Source organism: Apus apus, chromosome Z (genome assembly GCF_020740795.1).
Source record: "Apus apus isolate bApuApu2 chromosome Z, bApuApu2.pri.cur, whole genome shotgun sequence".
Lineage (NCBI taxonomy): Eukaryota > Metazoa > Chordata > Aves > Apodiformes > Apodidae > Apus > Apus apus.
The window spans coordinates 30,039,805-30,061,461 of record NC_067312.1 but is presented as its reverse complement, the minus strand read 5'-3'; the positions used below and the strand labels follow the sequence as shown (position 1 = coordinate 30,061,461).

Sequence of the window (21,657 nt, the reverse complement as noted above, 5' to 3'; positions counted from 1 at the left end):
TCATTACAGGTACATGAACAAGTGATGCAAAGTAAAATCCTGTTGTAAAATACAGTTGCTTTTTGCAACTAGTTAGTTTAAAAACTGCTTTACGTCTACTGACAGGAAAAATTGTTAGCCTTTATAACATGATGTGTCAAATGTTTTGTCCATTTATGTAAGATTCTTATACATCACATTCTAGGGAGTCATTTATCTATTTCTTTGCAAAAGAAAGTCTTAGTAAGTGTGAAAGATGAAAACAAAGGTGGTAATACTTTCTACTCTGGTTGATACGCACTGCTATGTACTTGCTCTTGGTAGATCTAAGAAGGATGCAAGTTGCTCAGACTTGAGTATAGTTTATTAATCTAACCACAGGAAATGAAAATCCTAAAAGCATATTGAGATTTATTGAGGCATTTCAAGAACCAGTTCTGTAAACGAAGCAGGAATAATTTTCAGCAACTGCTAATGAAACATGTGATTTGTTGTTTTTTTTAGTGATTTTAGCTTTAAAAAAGTTAAGCATGACCAGGAAAATAAGATGGAGCATGAAGAAATTTAATCTATGTTTAGAGTTTAAGATTTCATGTTATCATGGTGAATAAGGTGGAGGTGACTGATCTGCCGCAATTTTGTCATAAGCTGGTGGAGCATCCGGTACCTATGGTAAGGAAAATGAGTGAAAGTTTGAAAGAACAATAAAGGTACAAGAAAACGACATTAAAAATGCAGTGAGCGATATACCTTTGTATCATACGGTACTACAGCTTAAAATAGCTGAGCTCGTTCATCATGTCTTTATTTTTTTTAAGGTTAGTTTTCACCAATATGTCTTTTTTATTTTGCGTTAGATCAAATTGATTTATATAATTCATCTGAAGAGAGAATTTTCAGTGTTCTAGGGAAAGGAATTTATTTTATTTTTTTTTAAGAAAAGAAATATATTGAGAATTCAGACTAATAGTGAAACTTCCCTTTAAGAGTTTTGATGCACATACAATGTCTTGTTTCCAGCGTTCTTAAAAATTGATTGTAAGTTAGCCTTTTCCCTAGTCTAAAACTATTTAACTATATGTATCTAACTTGACATACATATATTTATCCATTAAGTTATTGAATATTCATCTTTTCATAATGATTAGAGGAGGTAAAACTTTGACATTTTTTAACATTTTCTGACAAGAATTGTCAGGGTAGAGTGTACCAGACACAGTCCATTTGTTGTTAATCAAAATGGTGGAATATGTATTAGGGAAATGTTTGTTTATTCAGTATATCTCAGTGTTCAAGCATTACATCATTCTAATAGATTGCATAATGATCATATAAGACTAAAAGTAGGTGAAAAAAGATAATTTTAAAAAAGAAGCATTATTAACAGCAGATTAAAAAACCCATTTCACAGTAAAAATTGTGCAAAATACTACTTTTTAAGTTAACATAGAGACATTGGAGACCCAATCTAGAGAGCACAGCCCAAGAAAGACATCAGGTACCTGTTTACCAAGGTTGTCTCACTGTGTCTCGCTATGTTATAACTAAATGAAACCCTGTGTTGCAACTTACCACAGAGTTAAAGTTTCCATATCCCTGCGGAGACATTTTGCAGTCCAGTGTTGTTCCCTCACCTACCACAGTTCGTATTGTGCCCATACTAGATCTTTTACTCTGTGACAGATCATAAAAAAATACAGGGAAGATTAAAGGAAATAAGAGAATGCGTAGTTGGAGCAGATTATGTATCCATTTAATGTTTGTCAGCATATTTGCAGCATGTATTAGACCTGGGATTAGGGCCAGACATAAGTGAGAGAGGTAATCTACTGATCACTTTTTGCTGTCTCTGCTGAGACGTGCCCTCTCTGCTGTGTTACCCAATTAGATTGCCTGAAAAATGAGGATCACATGTTTTAGGTCTGGGACTGCTGCAGGAACAGACACCTCCCGTGCCTGAACACATCCTCCATTTTATCCCAACCATTTATTTTTTTAATCCCCAACCTTCTTCTTTTCCATATTTCTACCATTTATTTTGTATACATTCTGTACCAGTTATCCCCTAGCCTAACAGAAATTTGTTTTTCAAAACCAAAAAGCAGCAATCCACAATGAGAGTAATTATAAAAGAAATTTTGAGTCCGGTTTGCTTTTTGAAGGTTTTTTTGAGTATTAGCTTCATTTTGGCAAGATTTCACTATGTAAGTTCAAGTTGTAGATATTCTGCCAGTTGATACATGTATAGGAATAGATCACTGGAAATGTCACACAACAAAGTTATGAGAAACAGCAAGGAAATGGATTTGCTGACTTAGATGAGAGGTATGTTTTTTAATTCCAAATGGTCACATCTTTTTTTTAAAATACTAATATAACTAAAATATATTTACTGTAAAATATATATAACTGGTTTAATATATAATATATTCACTTTAAAAGAATAAAATTTGCCTCACTTTCATACGAGAGAGAGCAGAACTTCAAAGATAAAGCTTTGAGTCTTCTAAGAACAGGTCTTAAGAGGTTTGTACCTTTTCAAAAAGTATTTTTAAGAAGACACAAAGTAGATTTTTTAAAAAGCAGTGTTTAGAAAGCAAACTTCAAACCTGCCCTGCTTTTTTAGAAATCTTAAAACTGCAAGTCACCTTCTGTACAACTAAATCATACTTCACTCATACACGAACATAGTATTTGCTTAGTTACTTGTAACAGTTATTTTTCTTCTCTACTTCCTAGATTTACTCTAATCATATCTGCCCTTATTTAGGCATAAGTCTTACACGTAGCAAATATGTTATTTTTATGTAAATGAAAATGTGCCAAACACACCTTGGTTTTCTGTAAATATTAAAGATAATTCTTCATTGAGATCAGTTTTTTCACTGATGTGTTGTACGAAGTTGGGCAACCGACTTAATCTCCCTGTGCTTCTGCTTCCTCTTGGTACTTTGCCTGACTTAAAAGTTCTCCAGGGCAAGGTGTGTTTCATATTGTGTGGTTTCACCTCTGTATATGTCACTGCATATATTGCCTGAGATAATGATGTCCTATTACAGATTCAATGTTCTCTGTGTTAGTGTAATGAAAATTATTATATTGTTAAAATAATAGCTTGCTAGTATGTGAGCTGCCATGCTTACCCGCAGACTTTTATAGCCACTACGTCTTTTGTAATACCAGCAGCCAAAGATAAGTAAAACTGCCAGCACCAAAATGAAGAGTCCAATACCCAGAGCTCTGTTGGGAAAGCAAAACAAAGGAGTTAAAACCAGAACTAGATGCATTCTTCTGGGAGCAGGAAAGATTAGAGCTAAAGTTTGTATCAGTATCCTTTTATCAGAGAAGGGTATGGAGCAGAATTTACCTCAGCAAACAGAAAAAGTGTCAATAACTTCATCCAGTCTCTGTAGATTAAAGTCTCTGCTGAGTTCTTAAGCATTTTAAAAATAGGGAATATATTGCTTCAAAGATAATAATGTACCAGTGACTGCTTCTAAAGAAATCCCTGCCTGTAAATCCAGCAAACAGCATTGTGATATTGGAAAAGGATGTGAAATAAATTAAACACCATACCTGCAGAAACTCAGCTCATGTTTATTTGTCAAATTTCTCTGGACAACAAGTACTGGGAAATGTAACTTAATTACATCATATTGCAAAAATTGCTGGTAACAAAGGGATTTTTTTTGATACATAAACCACTACACAACCTCAAAACCAAGTCAGAAAGTTTGACTTACTCATAAAGAGGTCTATAATTCTTAGTTCTTGTTCCATGACATACTAGGCACAATACTGGTGACACTGGGTAATTCTAGGAAATTGTATGCTTTTCAACCTGTGCTGTCCCCACTGCTTACTGGGGACTTGGGAGAGGCAGCACAGTTCTGCTATCTGTCACAAAGCAAGCTGACAAAGTAATTGCAGGTTTCCTAGTCACAAAAACCCTCCTGTGCTAATACCCTCCCTGTTAAGACATAGAATACACTCCCCCCATGCCCATCTCCCCTTTTTTTTTTTTTTTTTTTTTTTTTTTCTTTGCCTGTTCAGGATCAGAAGAGTCTGCATAACACTTAAAGAATAAAGAGAACAGGAAAAAAAATTACCATGTAAGTCAGGATAAACCCATTTAAACATATTTTATGTATCTTATATTCAGTTGCCCTGCAGTTATTACTACCAGGCTTTTACACTGGGACTGAGGACTGGGGTGTGTGACTTATCAGAGACCTTTCACTGACCCAGAGTCTTGTGAAGGAGTGTTTCCTTGTGACATAAGAAGCTTGAAAGAAGATGAAAGCAGGCGTGTGTCAGAACAGGCTGTCTTTATGTCTGATTTGCCTATGTACTATTTGCAGCATGAAGACCCTTGGAGCGAAAGCAATTTTCTTTTCCACAAGTGCCACAATCTTAGAAGCTGCTCTTGCCCCTTCAAGACTTTGTGTTGGCTGAAGATGGGTTTAACCCAATAATACAGCTCACAGCATTCACTTGTTTCCTGGTGCAGCCATGTTGCCGCTGATCTTCAAAGTTATGAGTTTGATCCACTTGTTTTGTTACTGTCCCCAGAACAGTTAAAACTTGGAGAAACTACTTTTCCAAGCAACTGCTGCCTTTACATTTTGAGACTCCTTTCTGCTTTTCATGTGCTCTGTAGTTCTAGCCACCTGTTAGTCTGTTTCCACTGCATGTTTGCCATCTAAATCCTTCTCTACCTTTTCAGGGGCTGGTATGAAAAGTGTGTATGCAATTTCCTGCAGTTCCAGTTAAAGTTGCAGTTCTTCAGTTAGGAATCTATGCTTACATCTTCAGTGCTCCTTCTGGCACTGGAAGCAGCAAGTCAGCTCCTTTGCATGTCCAGAAAAACTGCTTATGATTGTAGCCCCTGGAATTCATGGCAGTTAGAGGTGGGTGTGCTTAGTTTTAAGTGCTGAAACATGACTAGCCAGCTTTCTCTTCTGAACTGAACTGCTTTGGAAAGACTGAGCAAGCCTTCCCCTTTGTTTATTCTCTCTGCCCAGGGATAAACATGGAAATACAATTACTTTGCAATATATTGAGGTGGGGGACAAGTCACCAAGTTTGAGGGCCAGTAAACCAGTACTAGAAGCACATTCCACATACAGATATACTAAGCAGGTTGGAAATGCTTGTCTACCATAGTAACACATCACCAGTGTGATAGTGTCTCTAGTAGTTCAAGACCGAACCCAAGACCAGTCATAGAGTCTGAGAGTGGCTTGAATTGGAAGGGACCTTTAGAAGTCTTCTAGTCAAGCCCCCCCGCCGCAGCAATGATGGACATCTTCAACTAGAGCAGGTTCTTCACAGCCCCGTCCAACCTGACCTTGAATGTTTCCAAGGATGGAGCATCTATCAGCTCTCTGGGCAACCTGTTCCAGTGTTTCACCACCTTTACTGTAAACAATTTCTTCCTTATACCTAGACTTAATCTACCCTCTTTTAGTTTAAAACATTTACCCCTTGTCTTATCACTGCAGGCCCTGCTAAAACCTTTGTCTCCATCTTTGTTATAAGCCCTCTTTTGTTACTGAAAAGCTGCAACAAGGTGTCCCTGGAGCTTTCTCTTTTCCAGGCTGAACAACCCCAACTCTTTGCTAACTAACAAAGTATTAGCTTAGTTCTCCTTAAGTGGAGTCTCACCCAGAAACAATTTACTTAGAGTCACATTTGTATGGCATTGATGTCTCCATCTGCTCTTGTGTGGTGTTTTACCATTTCTCTGGGGTTTTCACTTATATTGTTCTTTAGGATGAGACAATCTCCTGTCGAGGTTCTGAACAGCAGTATGTGAATCTGGAGATAAAACTCAGTAAACATCACCTTGCAACAGCCTCAAACAAAATTCTAAACAAACCTCAATAAACCTAGTCGTTTTATAAAGGTTAATGACTTGTGATTATATGATCAAACTCTAGATTCTGGAATTCTTTAATTATGATTCTTCTTAACTGTTGAGGACTTTTTATGATTCTGCGATAACAAACATTAGAGACAACTAACGGATAGCCGAAACGCACTCCAACTATCTATAATGGTGATTTTTTCTGATACTATTTTGAACATTTCTTTCAATGTAATTTTTTTCACCAGCTTACATGCTAACATAAGTTTTGCTTTATGCTTACTCTTCTGCTGCAAGATAGCTGTGACCTTTCCCTCTGAAAAAGTTGCTGTCTGGATGGTGGTTTCCTCTGGGCATATTGTGAGCTAGGTCCTGTCCAAACCTACAGGATAGAAATACAGTGCCTCAGTGCAATATATAATTTGTTAACATTAAAGCATAATATACACTTTTTTTTTTAACTTTTTTTTTTTTTAAGGGAGTGTTTTAGGGAAGAAGGACAATCTGTTGTCTTCAGAATCAAGTATGTTCTTATACATATGCAACTGTCTCAATTTAAGGCAAAACTCAAAACCGTAACTCTCATCTACATTTGAGTAGCTCCACTGACATCCAGGTATTTACAATGGAGAGCAGCAACGAAGAATTTGTCAGGATGTCTTAAGGTATTATGTGATTTCTGAAGTAAAATCTCTCAGGAATAAAAAAGAAAGGCAACTTGCCTGGACAAGAAAAACTATTCAGAAGAGAAGCTAATATTGTCCTTACAAGTAGTTGTTTCCTTTATTTCTGTTATTCCTGTTAAAGGCTCAAGGGCCACATGTACAATCAGCATAAACTCTCAGAGATCTGTTGGTTTTCAGATGGCTACATTAATTTATGTCTTCTGACAATCTATACTTGGATGTCCAGGGAATTTATGTTATAATCTTAATTTTCAGTCTTAAGGGAATTATCATTCCACTAAAAGCAGTTTGAACAGTTAAAAATCTAATTGATCAAATATAGTGAAGAAAAAATCCACAAGCAATCATGTTTCTCTCATTTGAACAGCACAGCAGCAACTCCTACTTGACAGTATTAAGCTAATCCACTTACCTTACACAGGTGAAGTATAAAACCCGGTTACTTTACTGAAGAGAATTCTAGCCAAGGAAACAAAGTAGAGTTCGCTTAGAGAAAATCAAGTCTCTTCTGAAGTATAATTTTGCAGCAACACAGAAAAATTTAGGTAGAATAAAAAATACAAATCTTACCTCCTTCAGACCTGTATTCTGTCTGTTAACTGAAAGGCATGCACAGCTTACTTTTACTTGACTTGTTCTGTTTTTTTCATCTTTGATCTGTTCTCTTATGACTATCACGAGTTTAAATTCCTTTCAGTACAGCTTCTGAATGCATTAATTAGCGTGAAAGAGGGAAGGAGGCAACTTTTCATTTTCTTCTTACATCCTCTGCATCCTTCCCTCCTAATAAGAAGTCAAAAAAATCTGTTATTTCCTTGTTTATTACATACCCTCTGAGGAATGGTTCAACACTATTTCACGTGCCTAACCAGTACAAACACCTAGAGTGAGCAGCCTGCTTCTAAATTCAAACATGTTTCAGTTTAGGGTTAATTACTTTTTGACAGAGAATGCATGTAAAAAGGACATTTTAACACTGTGAGAACCAGTGTATCTGGAGCAAGACTCAGATATGGATTCTCTGATAGAAGTGTCTTAGGTTAGGGCAAGTACAGTTTGATTCTGTACTGTTGAGCAAAAGCAGCAACAAAAAGAAAGTCTGACCCATGGGCTGCAGACCTGACAAAGCGTGCTTTCCTATGGTTTTGTGTGAATTGCTGTGCTCATGCTGCAGTTATTCCATTTACAACAACAGGCAAGAAATGGCAGGCTGTGATTAATTCAGAGGTGTGGATAATGTGATGGGCCAGCAATGTCAGTTACTGCCAAAAAAACCCCCAAAGGTTTAAGAACCATATTCTGCTTGTCAGTTCTCCCAGTGAATCATTAATTTGGGCCTCTTCATCCTGCCACAGATTTACTTTAATTTTTTTCTTTGTTTGAAGAACTCCAAATGTTGAAGTTTTCACTTATCTGTCAAGCTGTGAACCTGGCTCTAAATGGGATTGAAAATGGCTGACAGACTCAAAAGTTACTAGGAAAGAATATACAGTGTCAGAGATCAACACCCATTTCCTTAGGAAATTGAATGAAAAGTCTTAACCTCAATATTCTTACTAGTACAGGGCTGGGAAGAGCGAAACCATTTTTCTGCTTTTGTGTTTTGCCTAATAATGATAAAATCTAAGCTTTCTTTGGATATTTTTCCATGGTGGTGACCAGTGACAGGACCAGAGGCCGTGAGCACAGACTGAAACACACAAGGCTCCAGCTGAACTGTGAGGGTTGATCCCTGGCACAGGCTGTCCAGAGAGTTTGTGGTGTTTCCATCCTTGGAGATATTAAATAGCCATCTGGCCACGGTTCTGGGCAATGAACTCCAGGTGGCCCTGCTAGAGTAGGAGATTAGACCAGATGACACCCAGAGGTCACTTCCAACCTCAGCCATTCTGTGATCAACACCAGAAGGATCTAATTGTTTCTTCTAGATCCACTAAAGTTTGAAACAACACATTTTTTGTGTAGGGAAAAATAAAGGGGGGAAAAAGAATTAACATTAGTGAAGAGCATAAATTTGCTCATTTGGTCAAATGGTTCAGTGTTTCAGAGGCAAGGAGATGGAGGGAAATTTTCTGTAGATAGCCGTGTGTGAAACAATAAGTGTACGCCATCACAGTCTGTCAAGTTCATTATCAAATCATGTGTTTTCCTGAAGAAAAGCTTCACTTTGGGAGGGGATGGTAGCTGAAGGGCACTGTTTGTTCTTGTCAGAGTCAAAACTGAGACATTCAGAAAATACATGTGATACCAAAACCAGTCTCTGTCCCTTCCTTGCTTCAAGCAGTGTGAGGGGCGAAATGTCAACTGATGGAATATTTTGTTTTCTGAATGAATCTCTTGTTAAAAGTATGACAAGGAAGGGGGAAAAAAATAACAGATCTGCCATGGATCTGTGGTGCCATCTGGTATGTAAATGCACAAAGCTGCTATTGAGGAATTGGATGGATGAGAAGGTGAAACACCATGTCCTGGTTCTGATCTCAGTTTTTTTATAAGATCTTATATCTCTGAGGTGGTGCTGCTAACTTCATAAGAGTGAAGTCGCTGGAACTGACATATGGATTCCACAGGTGTTACTTAAGATAATTTCTCAGGAAGAGAAGAGCATGGAAGAGAAGGAGTACTTGGGAGAAACTCTAAAGCCACCCAGGCCTTTTGTGATAGCCAGCAACCTGTGGCTGGGAACTGGGGAAGTCTCCAGCCACTGCCCAGAGAAGAGCCAGTTCTGGGCTCAGACTGGACTTCACCCAGTTGGGGCATGCAACACTCCAAAGATGGAAGTGGCCCAGCCTCCCTGGACTCCACTGTGGGGTTGTCCTCATGACTCTGGATGAGCCCCTCATGTTTCAGCTTGTGCCACTGCCTCTCACCCTCCTGCCACACACCCACCGCTGCAAAGAGCCCAGCTGCATCTCCTCCATCCCTCCCACAGTGCTGGGGATGCTACTGGGTGCCCCAAAGCTGCCCCTTCTCCTGGCTGAACCTCCCTGGGTCCCGCAGCCTCTCATGGGCCCCCGGCTGAACTCAGTCAGGTTTATCAACTTCTTTCACAGAATCAGAGAATCACTGAATGGTAGGGGTTGGAAGGGACCTCTAGTCCAACCCCCCTGCTAGAGCAGGATCCCCTAGAGCAGATTACTCAGGAACACATCCAGGCTGGTTTTGAATCTCTCCAGGGGTGGAGACTGCACAGCCTCCTCAGGCAGCCTGTTCCAGCGTTCAGTTCCCCTCAGACTAAAGAAATACTTCTTTAGATTTCAGTTAAACCGCCTGTGTACCAGTTTGTGACCATTGCCCCTTGTTCTGTCACTGGATACCACTAAGAAGAGTCTGGCCCCATCCTCCTGACACCTACCCTTTAGATATTGATAAGTATTAATGAGATCCCCCCTCAGCCTCCACTTCTCTAAGCTAAACAGACCCAGCTCCCTCAGCCTTTCCACTCATACAGTAGATGCTCCAGTCCCTTCACCATCTCGGTGGCCCGGTAGTTCCGTGTCCTTCTTGAACTGGGGAGCCCAGAACAGCACACAGTACTCCAGATGAGGCCTCACCAGGGCAGAATAGAAGGGGAGGAGAACCTCCCTCGACCTGCTGGCCACACTCTTGTTAATGCACCCCAGGATGGCATTGGCCCTCATGGCTGCAAGGGCACATTGCTGGCTCATGGTCAGCCTGGTGTCCACCATGACTCCCAGATCTTTTTCCCCAGAGTTGCTTTCCAGCAGGTCAGCCCCCAACTTGTACTGGCACATGGGGTTGCTCTTCCCCAGGCAGAGTACTCTACACTTACCCTTGTTGAACTTCATTAGGCTTCTCCCCACCATGTCCAGGTCATGCTGGCTGGCAGCACAGCCCTCTGAAGTGTCGGCTAATCCACCTTGATTTTTTATCATCAGCAAACTTGCTAATGGCACACTCTACCCCTTCATCCAGGTCATTGATTAATATATTGAACAGGACTGCATCAAGTGCTGACACCTGGGGGACACCACTACAGGCCTCCAGCTGGACTTAGCCACACTGAGCACAACTCTGAGCTCTGTCCTTCAGCCAGTTTCCAATCCATCTCACTACCCAATTGTCCGATCCATATGTCTCATGTTACGTTGTAAAGATGCCATGGGAGACAGTGTCAAATGCCTTGCTGAGGTCAAGACAGACTGTGTCAACTGTCCTCCCTAGTTATGCCATCATTAAAGGCAATCAGACTGGTTCAAGCATGACTTTCCCTTCATGAATCCATGGTGACTGCTCCTGAATACCCTCAGTGTGTTCTGAGAAGAATAAGGTGTTCTACCACTTCACCAGGGATAGAGATAAGGCTGACCGGCCTATAGATACCTGGGCCCTCCCCCTTGCCTTTTTTGAAGATTGGGGTGATGTTGGCTTTCCTCCAGTCCTCAGGCCCCTCTCCTGTTCTCCAGGACTTTTCAAACATGATGGAGAGCAGCCTAGCAATGAGTTCTGCCAGCTCCCTCAGCACCTGTGAGTGCATTCCATCAGGACCCATGGATTTGTGAGTGTTCAATTTACTTAACTGATCCCTAACCCAATCCATTTCAACTGAACCCAAGTCTTCCTTTTGCTGGACTGCCTCTGTGACCTTGGTGGTGTGGGACTCCTGAGGATCAGCCTTAGCAGTGAAGACAGAGGCAAAGAAGGCATTCCGTAACTCTGCCTTCTCTGTATGCTCCATCATTAGGGCACCAACTTTGTTCAGCAGTGGGCCCACATTCCCTTTAGACTTCCTTTTTCCTCCAATGTACTTGAAGAAACCTTTCTTGTTGTCCTTGACCTCCCTTGCCAGGTATAATTCTAAAGAGGCCTTAGCTTTCCTCATTGTATCACTGCATACTCTGACAACATTCCTGTATTCTTCCCAAGTGGTCTGCCCTTTCTTCCATGTTCTATAGATGACTTTCTTCCACTTGAGCTTATTCAGTAGCTCCCTGCTCAACCATGCAGGTTTTCTGTACTTGATGCCCCAAAATGGCTGCACAACCATGAAGCAGAGGTGAATAATCACCTCCTTTGATCTATTGTCTGTGCCCCTGTGCTTACAGCCGAGCATGACACTTGTCTTCTTTACTGCCTGTGTGAGGACATATCAAAATACAGAAATTGGTGATAGGCTTGTAAATAAAATGTAGAATTTTAACAGAAAGACAGCGGTGGAATCTGCATAAAAATCTCCCAGCTCCTTCCCTACTTCAACAATTTCCCCTTACTTTTAGAAAATGAGGGGTTATTTTAAATACTGGAACACTGCAGAAGACTGGAGAACAAAGTTTTCTAGAAAAATCTATTTTTTTAAATGAACGTGACTGAAAAGTGTTTTGCCAGAAATTTCAGGGCCTTGTTTACAAGACTTTGCCCACCCAGTTGTGCCCTTTAATGTGCTTTCTGCATTAAAGCCCTTGCAGATAGCTGATTTATTAGTGATTCAGCTAATTTTCTGTATGTTAAATTAAATGTTTGCAATAATTGTTATTCTTATGAGACAAGAAATAATAATTCTAGATCAATTATTTATGTTAAACTTAGCATCACAAAGTGTTTCCATGGTAACCATTTCTGAAGTTCATAGCTAGGGCAGCTATGACATGTGTAATAGTTTGAAAGATTTAAAGTGTTTTTTTCTTTTACTGTTTCTTTTTAAACGTGATCCAGCCCTTCCTCCTTCTTTTACATTTTCTTTTCTCTGTGGTAAAATAAAATTACAAAAATAAGTTACTTGGATACAAACTCTTTTTATTCTCAGAAATCGAGTACTTGCTCAAAAAGTCTCAGGATAGTTGAAATGTGGAACTAAAGAGGGCCTCGGGAAGTCATCTAGTCCATCCCACTGTTTTGAAGCACAGTTTAATATATTTAGATTCTCTCTCATGTCTTATCTGTTATCTGATATCTCTATCCCTACAGTTTGTTTCTGTGCTTAACAGGCTACAATGAAGTTGTGGTTTTGGTTTGTTGTTGTTTTGTTGTGGTTTTTTTCTATTGCAAAGATATGCCTTACTACAAATTATATAAATTACTAATTGCCTTAACAAGGAAAGGAATTCTTGATCTTAACCTGCTATAGATTTGAAGGCTTGGTAAAAATCTTTTATCTTCTAAACAGGACAAATTATTTATTATACTTTTTCTTTAGGCTGTGTTTTAGCCTTTCTTATTCTTGTTCCAGTTAATTCTTTGCAACTTAAATATCTCTCCCAGTTCAAGGCTTGAAAACATCATTATCTCCTCCATCTTACCACAGCACGGAAAGACATTTGGTAGTTTTAATAGAGGGTTACATTTGGGTTACTTGGGTTTAACTCCACTGTAGGCTTTGGTCTTCCCCATTTTATGTGTGTGTATTTTGCATTTTACTCCTGATATTCAGGACTGAATTTCTCTCTAGTAAATTGTATTAATCATGTAACTTTTCCCATTAGTCAGGTTTATTTATCAGATTCCAGCCATCCTATGTGAAGTGCCTGCAAGCCCTTTAGCTCCAAACTATGTCCAGGTACTCTTGCTTTCACATCCAACTTGTTTACTGAAAAATACTGAGCAATACTCCCCCAAGCTAAATGTCTGTGAGCTGATGCCTCTTTCTATTTGATAGTGATGGTTGCAGTCTGTATTTCAGGAGAGAACTTCTGCCTGATTTATACATCCTTCATGGTAACTTCATTTAGACAATCGTTTCCCTGCTTTGCTTATCGTGGCCCCATGGGACTGTGTTGAAAACTTGTACAGTTGAAATGCAACTTCAACATTGAAATAACATGACAACGGTCACTGACATGGTTTCAATGTAAGCTAATTACTTTTATCCTCAGTTTCAAATATTCCTATCCAAAATTTCCATCATTTTATAAAGCCTGCTATGATTGAGTTTGGAGAAAAAACAGTTCCATACATGCTGGAATGCTGTTAAGATGTCCACTGTAGTCACACCACTATGTCATGAACTTGATACCTTCTGTTTTGAAGTTTCAGGAGATGGAGGAAAGGGTAGGGTAATGTTGACTTTTCTGGTTTAGCATTAATGTGGCTTCCTCTTTCTTTTCTGTGTTGGAGTTGATCTAAAGTAACTAAAAATCCAGCTGATAGAACAAGAGTAATGCCTGCCATGTAGAAGCCTGCCCTCTTATAGCATTTTAAAATTTGAAACACAATTCATGTCTCATTTACTTCATATGTGAGAATTGTTAGTAAAAATGCTATACTGTTGAATCGCTTTCCAACCTAAAATACGGCAGACAATGAAGGCAGTGGCAGAAAAAAGCCAAGTCATGCAGCTTTGTATGAGTAATCCCGTGTTCTGTGGTGTAGCTGTCATCAGCTGCTGTACTTTGGACAACAACTGTACAGCATGAGAGAGCATAAGGAAACAACAACTGTACAGCATAAGGAAAAGAGAGTCCTCTGTTGGAGACGGAGAGATTGCCTGCAGTGTTATGGGATTTCCTGTTGATCATTTTACAAAGAGTCACATGCGTTAACAAAAGACAAGATCCTGGTTTTTAGGTAGCTGTAAGCCAACCAAAATACCTCATGTCATCATGTACAGTACTGTACTGAAAAAGCAGTAGTATAGTAGTAGTACTGCAGCAGTACATGTGGTAGCACTGGCTGCTCTGTGGGTTGGACAGCAGGTTCATTTGTGGGCTGGTGAAGGCTGCCTGCTTGGGCTCACAATGGGAAGTTTGCAAACATTTATCGTATTCCCAAGCCCTTGTTCCAACATAACATCAGCCCTGTTAGGCAAAGGAACTCTGAATCCAACTCTTTTAGACTTCACTCTTGAAGTAGGAGAGGAGAACTCGAGAAGCACTTAGGGTTCCTGCTTCTTCCATGCCTTCTTTTTAGCTTATTGTATACACACAAAGGGGTTGCATGGATCCACAGGTAATCAGTACTAGTGACCAGCCACTATATATATGTCTTGCAATCTTTGTATTTTATTCAGATATTCCCAATATACCTTTGATTCTGCTCTGTCTCAACTTCTCTATAAATCTTCCTGATTGCAATATTTTATAAAGTGAATTAAAATGTTCCACTATTCAGGCTCACCAATTTGCAGTCTAGTAGTGCTGTCATTGCCACAAGTCACTGCAGTGTGTGAGCAGTGGTCTGTGGATGAGGACTCAGATTCACATTTGGAGAGTCACATTGGTCATTTTTCTGCCATGTCATTTTGTAAAGTTCCTACAGCTTGCAGCTTGTTTGTCTTTCATTTTTCTAAGATGACTTGGCCTCATTGCCAACCCATAAATCCATGTGCTGTCTCACTGTCTGCTCTCTCTTCCCACTGTTTTTGTGTGCTGCCTTCTCCATTTTCTGTGTCAGTTAGCTCAAATGCTGCCTGAAAACAGCAGGCATCTCTGTGAATATTTTGTTGAGGTTCACCTAGCCTAAAGTTTCAAGCTGTTCAATTTGACCTTCTGTAGAAACCCCCCCAACAACACCAGAATCTATGCAACATTACTAGACTCAGTTTTGGTTTCTTCTCTGAAAGTGTGGATCTGCTGCTTGCTCCAAAGTTACACTTTCATAGCAAGACAGTGGGAGTCCACCAAGTTGGATTCTGTGAAATTCAGGAAGCAGAAACACCACAATGAAAATACTGCCATTCTTCCCCACTTCCTTATTGAACGAGTATCTCTAAAACCACAGGGAAGGAGCAAGACATTTTGGAAAGGCATAAAACTGACTCTTTGTTTCTATATACTTCTTGGTCCAGATCCTCTGAGTTAAAAAAGGGGGAAATCTGGGTCCAGGTCCAGATTATTAAGTTTGGGTTATCATTCTCCTTTCTTCTTGTAAACAGCATTTGGCAAAGTAGCATCTTAACTTACCAACAAGAGGAGGCCCGACAAAACCTTCAGTGCTTCGAATGAGCATGAAAAGCCCCAGGGCACTGTCAAAATCTGGCATGCCTACAACACCTGCAAGCACTGTAAGGTGAAAAGAAACGTCAAAAAAAACCTCATAGCAGCTAATATGCCAAAAATGGCATAAAGTACAAACTCCAGTTGCCTCACAATCATCCAGTTAAAGGTTGCGTGTGTGATGGGAGAGTTTTCTTCTTTGTCTGTCCTAGATGCACCACTGCCAGATGATGTCTCAATTTCAGAATGGCCAGCCCCAAGGAGACAGCTGCTTGCCAGAGGTCACATCAGTGCTCCATAGACACAAATGTTGAGTTGGATGCCACCTATGATCAAGAGGGCATCTTTCCATCCATATTGACTTACCAACCACGGGAAAAATGGCCCACATGTGAATGCAAAGGCACATTCTCCAGCACTGGCAATAGCATTGGCCAAAGACACTACTGAGGTATTGTGTGAAGGTGGAAATTGCATCAGGCAAGGCTCCCACATTTGCAAAGCTAAAAACTGGTAAAATAAAACCAGCTTTTTTCCCAACAGCAGCATGAGCTCAACTGTACTATGTGTAAGAGTATATTTGTGTCATATATTTTGTAAGAGTAAGTTCCATGTTCAAGCAAAAAAGCAGGAATATGAAGTATACACTACTGTATTCTCACTGCAGGGGGAAATAAAATTTAAAAAAATTGCTTTGACAATTTTGCCACTGGATGAGAGATCACATGGCCATGTGGTGAAAACTAGACAGATCTTCAGACTGTCCACGCTGTCCTAATTAAGGCTACTGTTAGATCAGATCAACAGATCAAGCTGAGCTGTGTTCAGGGTAGGAGGTGAGGGAGGACGTGAGGGAAGCTGGTGTATTACCTCCATTTGCTCTTCATTTTCTTGCCTGACTGCACTAAGATACAGTGATTTTAATGGCTCCCTAGAAACTATCTGGCAGCCCCAGACTGCCAAAGGGCTCAAATTCCAGACAATTTCTCAGGCAGCCAGCATGGAACTGGGAATTATTTATTTTATTCCCTGCCAGCTTTGGTTTCTGTTCCAGGAAAATCTGATGGCTGCTGGGGACAACTTTCTGGCCTGTTTTCTCCTGGAGTAAAGGAAAGAATTGGAATCAACTGAAAGCCTGGGCCTGTGTTCAAAACAAAATATTATTTGAGAGAAAGTACAACATTTGGAATCTCGTTATCCTTGTAATTCAGCACCCTTTGGGTTCTTTAAACTTTCACAGAGATCTTGGCTCTGAATAAAAAATTGTACACTTAATTTTCTTGTTGCATATAATTAGCAGGTAGAAATTACTAGCATCTAGTTATTCACCTTCTTTGTTGTTGCAGGTTTCTGGTGCAAATTCTTACTTACAGAGTGGGACACGAAGGAAATTACCTTTAAAGAAGGCTGCTGGTTCTAATTGCCCACAAAATCAAAACAGAAATCAGATTTTAAAACTCTTACAATTAGCAAATAGGGGTCTAAGTTGCTGATGAAAAAAATCATAAATTCATACCCTGTAGGAAACCAGTCGTTACATACATCCAGACCATGTTGAGTCCAAGAAATCCCAGTGCCATTCCTGAAAAAGCCAGGAGCCCTCCGGTGATCACAACTGCCCGATGGGTGTATCGTACACGTAGTGAGCTGGCAATAAGGGCTGGGTCACCAGCAAAACAGGAAAAAGACAAAAAAGTTAGGAACATCAAGCGGATCAACAGGACCAAACAATGAAATAAAGCCCTTGGAGGAGAAATAAGCATATAATGCTTGCCTCAAACAGCCTGAATTCTGCTGGATAGGACAGGGCAATTGAGATTTTAAAACTGGATCCCTGCTGATAGGGAAATGACTGTCCCTGGGGCATAGATTTTAAAATACATTCAAAATATGCAGATTTTTTTCAAGGGAAAGAGCATTTCAGTGCCTTCCTTGCAGAACAGTTCTACTGGGTTTCATGTAAGGATGCAACTAGCAACATGACAGAAATTTGTGTAACACTTCAGCAGAAAATGAAACCCTTGCCATAGAATCTCTTGATTAATCTATAAAAATTGTATTACTGACAGTGTATTTTTGATGTGAGTGGCATGAAAACTTTCTGGAGAAAAGTAATCTGTATCTTCTAGAGCTTTGCAAAATCATCTGTTCACAGAATTGCAAATGTTTTGACAAAAAATAAAGGTTTATTTTGAGGTAATATTTTTCCAATTCATTTCTTAATTTTTTATCTCAGTGGCACAGTTTCTCTCAGTAGACTGCAGGACCTCTTCAACACGAGAACAGAGTTGCTCCAGGTACCAATCAGACACGGTGCAGTGACTGCAAAAACCAGTCACCATCTGGAAGTCACCATCCTGAAACGTTAAGGATATTTTTGCTTAATTAAAGATCAGTTAGTCTGCCTTGCTGTTTTTCCATCAGCATCCAGAGGTAAGATCAAGCCTGTACCTGTCATGGAAAGGCACCCTCTGTTCTGTAGGGATAGTTTCAAACTCCAAGTACAGGACTTTTTAAAAACAACCACAGCCACTAGAGGGTTCCCAAGGAACAGCTACACCACCAGTTCTCGGTGGGGTTTCCGACTGCAAAGAGGGAGCCAGCTCCCTAGAATTTATGGACATTCTGGAAACTGGAGTTGACAGGTAAAATGAAATTTGGTTAATGAGGACCATCCATATCAAATGAAGTAAGTGGAGAGACAATGAAGAGAGGATCAATGAAGAGTCAGCAAGGGAATTACAGTAGTTTGTAGGGGCAGTTTGTTGAACATTCACTTGTGTTAAGTAAGGTAAGACCAAAGAAAATTTGGTAGCTAGGACAAGTGATATAAACCTGGCAGGGAGGTATCAGTGGCTGCAAAATCTGCAGGATGTGCATTGTCTGGCAGCAGGCAACTGTGAGTAGTCATACAAACCCTAAGAGCATTTACAGCAATAATGCAATTATTTGAAAAGCCTGTGAAAATTAAACTGGAATTCAGACACAGTGCAAGGGATGAGACAGGATAAAAGCACATCCAGTTGCAGAATCATACAGATATGATAAACAAAAGAAGAGATATATAGTCTCAGGATAATAAGAGAAATCGTGGAAGTGCACAAAGACAAGAGAAAGATCTGCAGTCTGAGCAGAAATACTACAAAAAAAAAATCTTTATAAAGCACAAGAAGAAGAAATAGGCAGAAATTGAAAATGAGGCAGCTAGAACTGGAAACGGAGAATATAGGTAGGGTCCAGATTCTGAAAGGATAAAGGGCAACAGGCAGAAAACTTACAAAAAACGGAAAGGGATGGTAATCACAATGCAAAGGTGTGATAGGAGATGTACATGAGTACCAAGAGAAGGCCTCTGTGTGTGATGGGAAGAATCCTTGCTGTGGTAAATTGAACAGCTGTTACAGGTGCAAACCCCAAAAGTAGAAGCATGTGCTCTCCTTCCACACAAAACACAGAACTGCTGTTGAAAGTATCCAAATAGTAAAAAATAACAGTTCACTGATCATCCTTCATACTGAGCCAAATGACACTGAATGTTTCCCAGAGGAACATACTAAGAAAGACTAAGCCAGGCCAGGAAAGCTGCTCAAAGAAGGGGAGGCTCAGATGATCTTCGGCAGAAAGTCATCCAGTTCCTATAAATGAAGCAAAGGCAGGAGAAGATAAGAAAAATTATCTAGTGACATGAGACATTATGAACTGCTATACAGAAGGGTTTTGAGATGTTTAGCCATCAAGCTGTTTTCACTGAAAGAGAATTATTTGCAAAGAATTTCGAAGGATGAAAAGAAATTTCTGCTGAAAATCACAGCTGCCTTCTTTGAAGTATGACAGCATCACACCTGGCTAGGCAATTACGATTTTGCTGGCTTATACTTGATATTTGCTCTGTCCTTCATGCATTCCTGTATCACATATTAAAAAAAAAAAAAAAAAAATCACAAAACACAAAAAAACCCCAAAACAATAAAAAAACCGAAACATAACAAAACCTAACACAGGACTGTGAATTATTTTACCTTCCTATGTTGGCTTATCTTTCCTCAATATGTTCATATGCCTGAATGACAATAGTAATTCAATAGGTCAATGATAAGTCTAACTTGGAAAACAAGTTGATAGATTCCCATTTATTCATTTCTGCAGTCCCTGAGGAAGGTGGAAAATCAGCTTTTTCATGGATTTTTCAATTAATTATTTATATCGGAATGAAACAAGCTCTAATATGGCAAATCAAGCATCAAGGATACCAGCTTACGGAACTGATAAAATCCCGTAACTTGCTTTATCTTTCTACTTTGAACTACTGTTCTTTTTTCTTCTCAATACATTTTTCCAAGAAACATCAGTTGCTCATGATCTTTGGAAGTACTGCAATTACAAGCAATAATACTGATTTGTGTGAACTGAGTAGGATGCATCTAATTATATAGAGTCTTTGCCATCAACTGCCTTCACAAACAAAATTATTATAGCATGTATTACACAAGGATACTTATTGATTGCATCCATATATCTATATAAGAGTATGTAGAGCAGAATTCACAAATACTCTGCAGTTCCTGCCTGCACATGTTTGGAATCCTCACCTTAATGGTGAATGATCATGTAGTTTACAAGGGCACAAAGGACTCTGTAAACAACTAAATTAAGAGCCAAATGCAGTATGTTTAGTATTTTTCCCTCCTCCATTTGGTGAGATGTGGTATTTTACCTGATCCTCTAGCTCATTCCCTTTGACTGGGATAGTGCACTCTCTCTTTCCTTACACTCGGCTTGCATGGTCTTGTCATCCTTATGCTCTCTATGAGTGGTTTGTTTTTTTATAATTTGCTGAGTTTTCTATTAGATCAATGACTTGGAATCATTCCAAGAGGGAAAAAGGAGAGCTAAAACTGAAAATAAATGTAAAGGAAGGGAGATCTTGGTGATGACAAAAAGGAAAAGTGAGGGGAAAACAGGATGGAGAGTCAGAACTTTGGTAGCAGGTGGCTTATCTGCTAGGTAGGATCACAGTCCTTATGTTTTAAAGTACTTTGAAAAAGTTACAGTCACTGTGAACTTGCACAATCTGGTTTAAGAGCATGATCCAACAAGCTTCACAGTTCTTGGGATTATCTCCAAAGAGTTTGATTCAACGCCTGTAGGGAAAGTGAATCATGAGTCTAGGTACATTAAGTTATTTAAGGCAAAGAGATTCCTCTGTATATACAGAGTCCTCATTAACCCATTCCATGTCTGAGGCATCAATGCATTTTTATGAGAGGAAGCTAATGCAAATTTTCTGTAGAGACAGAATAAAGAAGTATTGTCCTTACAAATGTTCATTTTGTGGGTTTTTTTTAAGAAAGCTTTTCAAAATTCTAGAGTAGTTAAGGCATTAAAGTGCTAGAGGAGCATTTCTACCTACCTCCTAAATGAAAGAGGGCAATTGTTACTGATGTGATCCAGGAAGTGGTGCTTGCAAGTTCATCAAAATGCTGCTGGACTTCAACAAAGACTAGACGAGAAGTCTTGAGGATGGCAGCAGTGAGGCCCATCACCATCTACCAACAACCCATCCATAGCCACCATCCATAGCTGGATTGTTCCCTTTGGCCTGCATCTCCTAATTCTCAGATCTTCTCACAGGTTGGTTTTGTTTTGCTTTGTTGGGTTTTTGTTTGATTGTTTGTTTGTTTGTTTTGGTTTTGTTTTTGTTTTTCTGGGGTAGTAGTGATGATGGTGAGGATTTTTAACAGAGCTGCAAATCAGTAGAAGGCCCAGTGCTGAAGAAATGAATGAAAAGATTCTAGGGAAGCTTACATATGTAATTATGAAGTGAAAATACAATATGCATTTCAGCGGCTTGATTGAAAATATTACCTGGGAAATAGGTGCCCCAAGAGACAGACGGCAAAGTAGAAAATAAAACAAAGAAAGTTAAAAAATGAAGTAATGAAAAATATTCAGGTAAGGGAGGCAGAAAAGAAGAAGCATGCAGATGTGAAAATAGAAGAGAACATGACGGAAAAAGAGATGACATGGACACCAGGATTTTTAAAGATAGGCCCAGAATCCTACAGATTCTTCTTAGTTATAAAACCGTATTCCCCCCACTTTTCAAGCCAATATAATGTAGTAAACAAGTAGAAAATTATATGTCTGACAAGATACTATATTTTCCAGCGTCAACTGGGCATTGCAATCAATTTCACAAACTTCAAAGCATCAAGGCAGTTGTTTGTACCCATCA

General features: G+C 39.5%; 1 protein-coding gene and 1 pseudogene across 4 annotated transcripts; both read right to left on the bottom strand.

The window, feature by feature from the left end:
- Positions 1 to 522: 522 nt before the first annotated feature.
- On the bottom strand, positions 523 to 17,003 carry MLANA (melan-A). 4 transcript variants are annotated; one of them, XM_051643308.1, is made up of 6 exons: positions 7,105 to 7,285; positions 6,947 to 6,993; positions 6,132 to 6,230; positions 3,123 to 3,219; positions 1,552 to 1,653; positions 523 to 646 (listed from the first exon to the last, which is right to left on the bottom strand). In XM_051643308.1, the coding sequence occupies exons 3-6, from the start codon at positions 6,203 to 6,205 to the stop codon at positions 578 to 580; spliced, it is 342 nt and encodes a 113-aa protein (XP_051499268.1). In that variant the 5' UTR covers positions 6,206 to 6,230; positions 6,947 to 6,993; positions 7,105 to 7,285; the 3' UTR covers positions 523 to 577. The 4 variants fall into 4 exon arrangements, with proteins under 4 accessions (XP_051499268.1, XP_051499269.1, XP_051499270.1 ...); XM_051643309.1 differs by lacking the exons at positions 6,947 to 6,993; positions 7,105 to 7,285 and adding an exon at positions 16,939 to 17,003; XM_051643310.1 differs by lacking the exons at positions 6,947 to 6,993; positions 7,105 to 7,285 and adding an exon at positions 15,390 to 15,441.
- On the bottom strand, positions 13,464 to 21,027 carry LOC127396001 (monocarboxylate transporter 2-like; annotated as a pseudogene).
- Between the last annotated feature and the right edge of the window lie 630 nt (positions 21,028 to 21,657).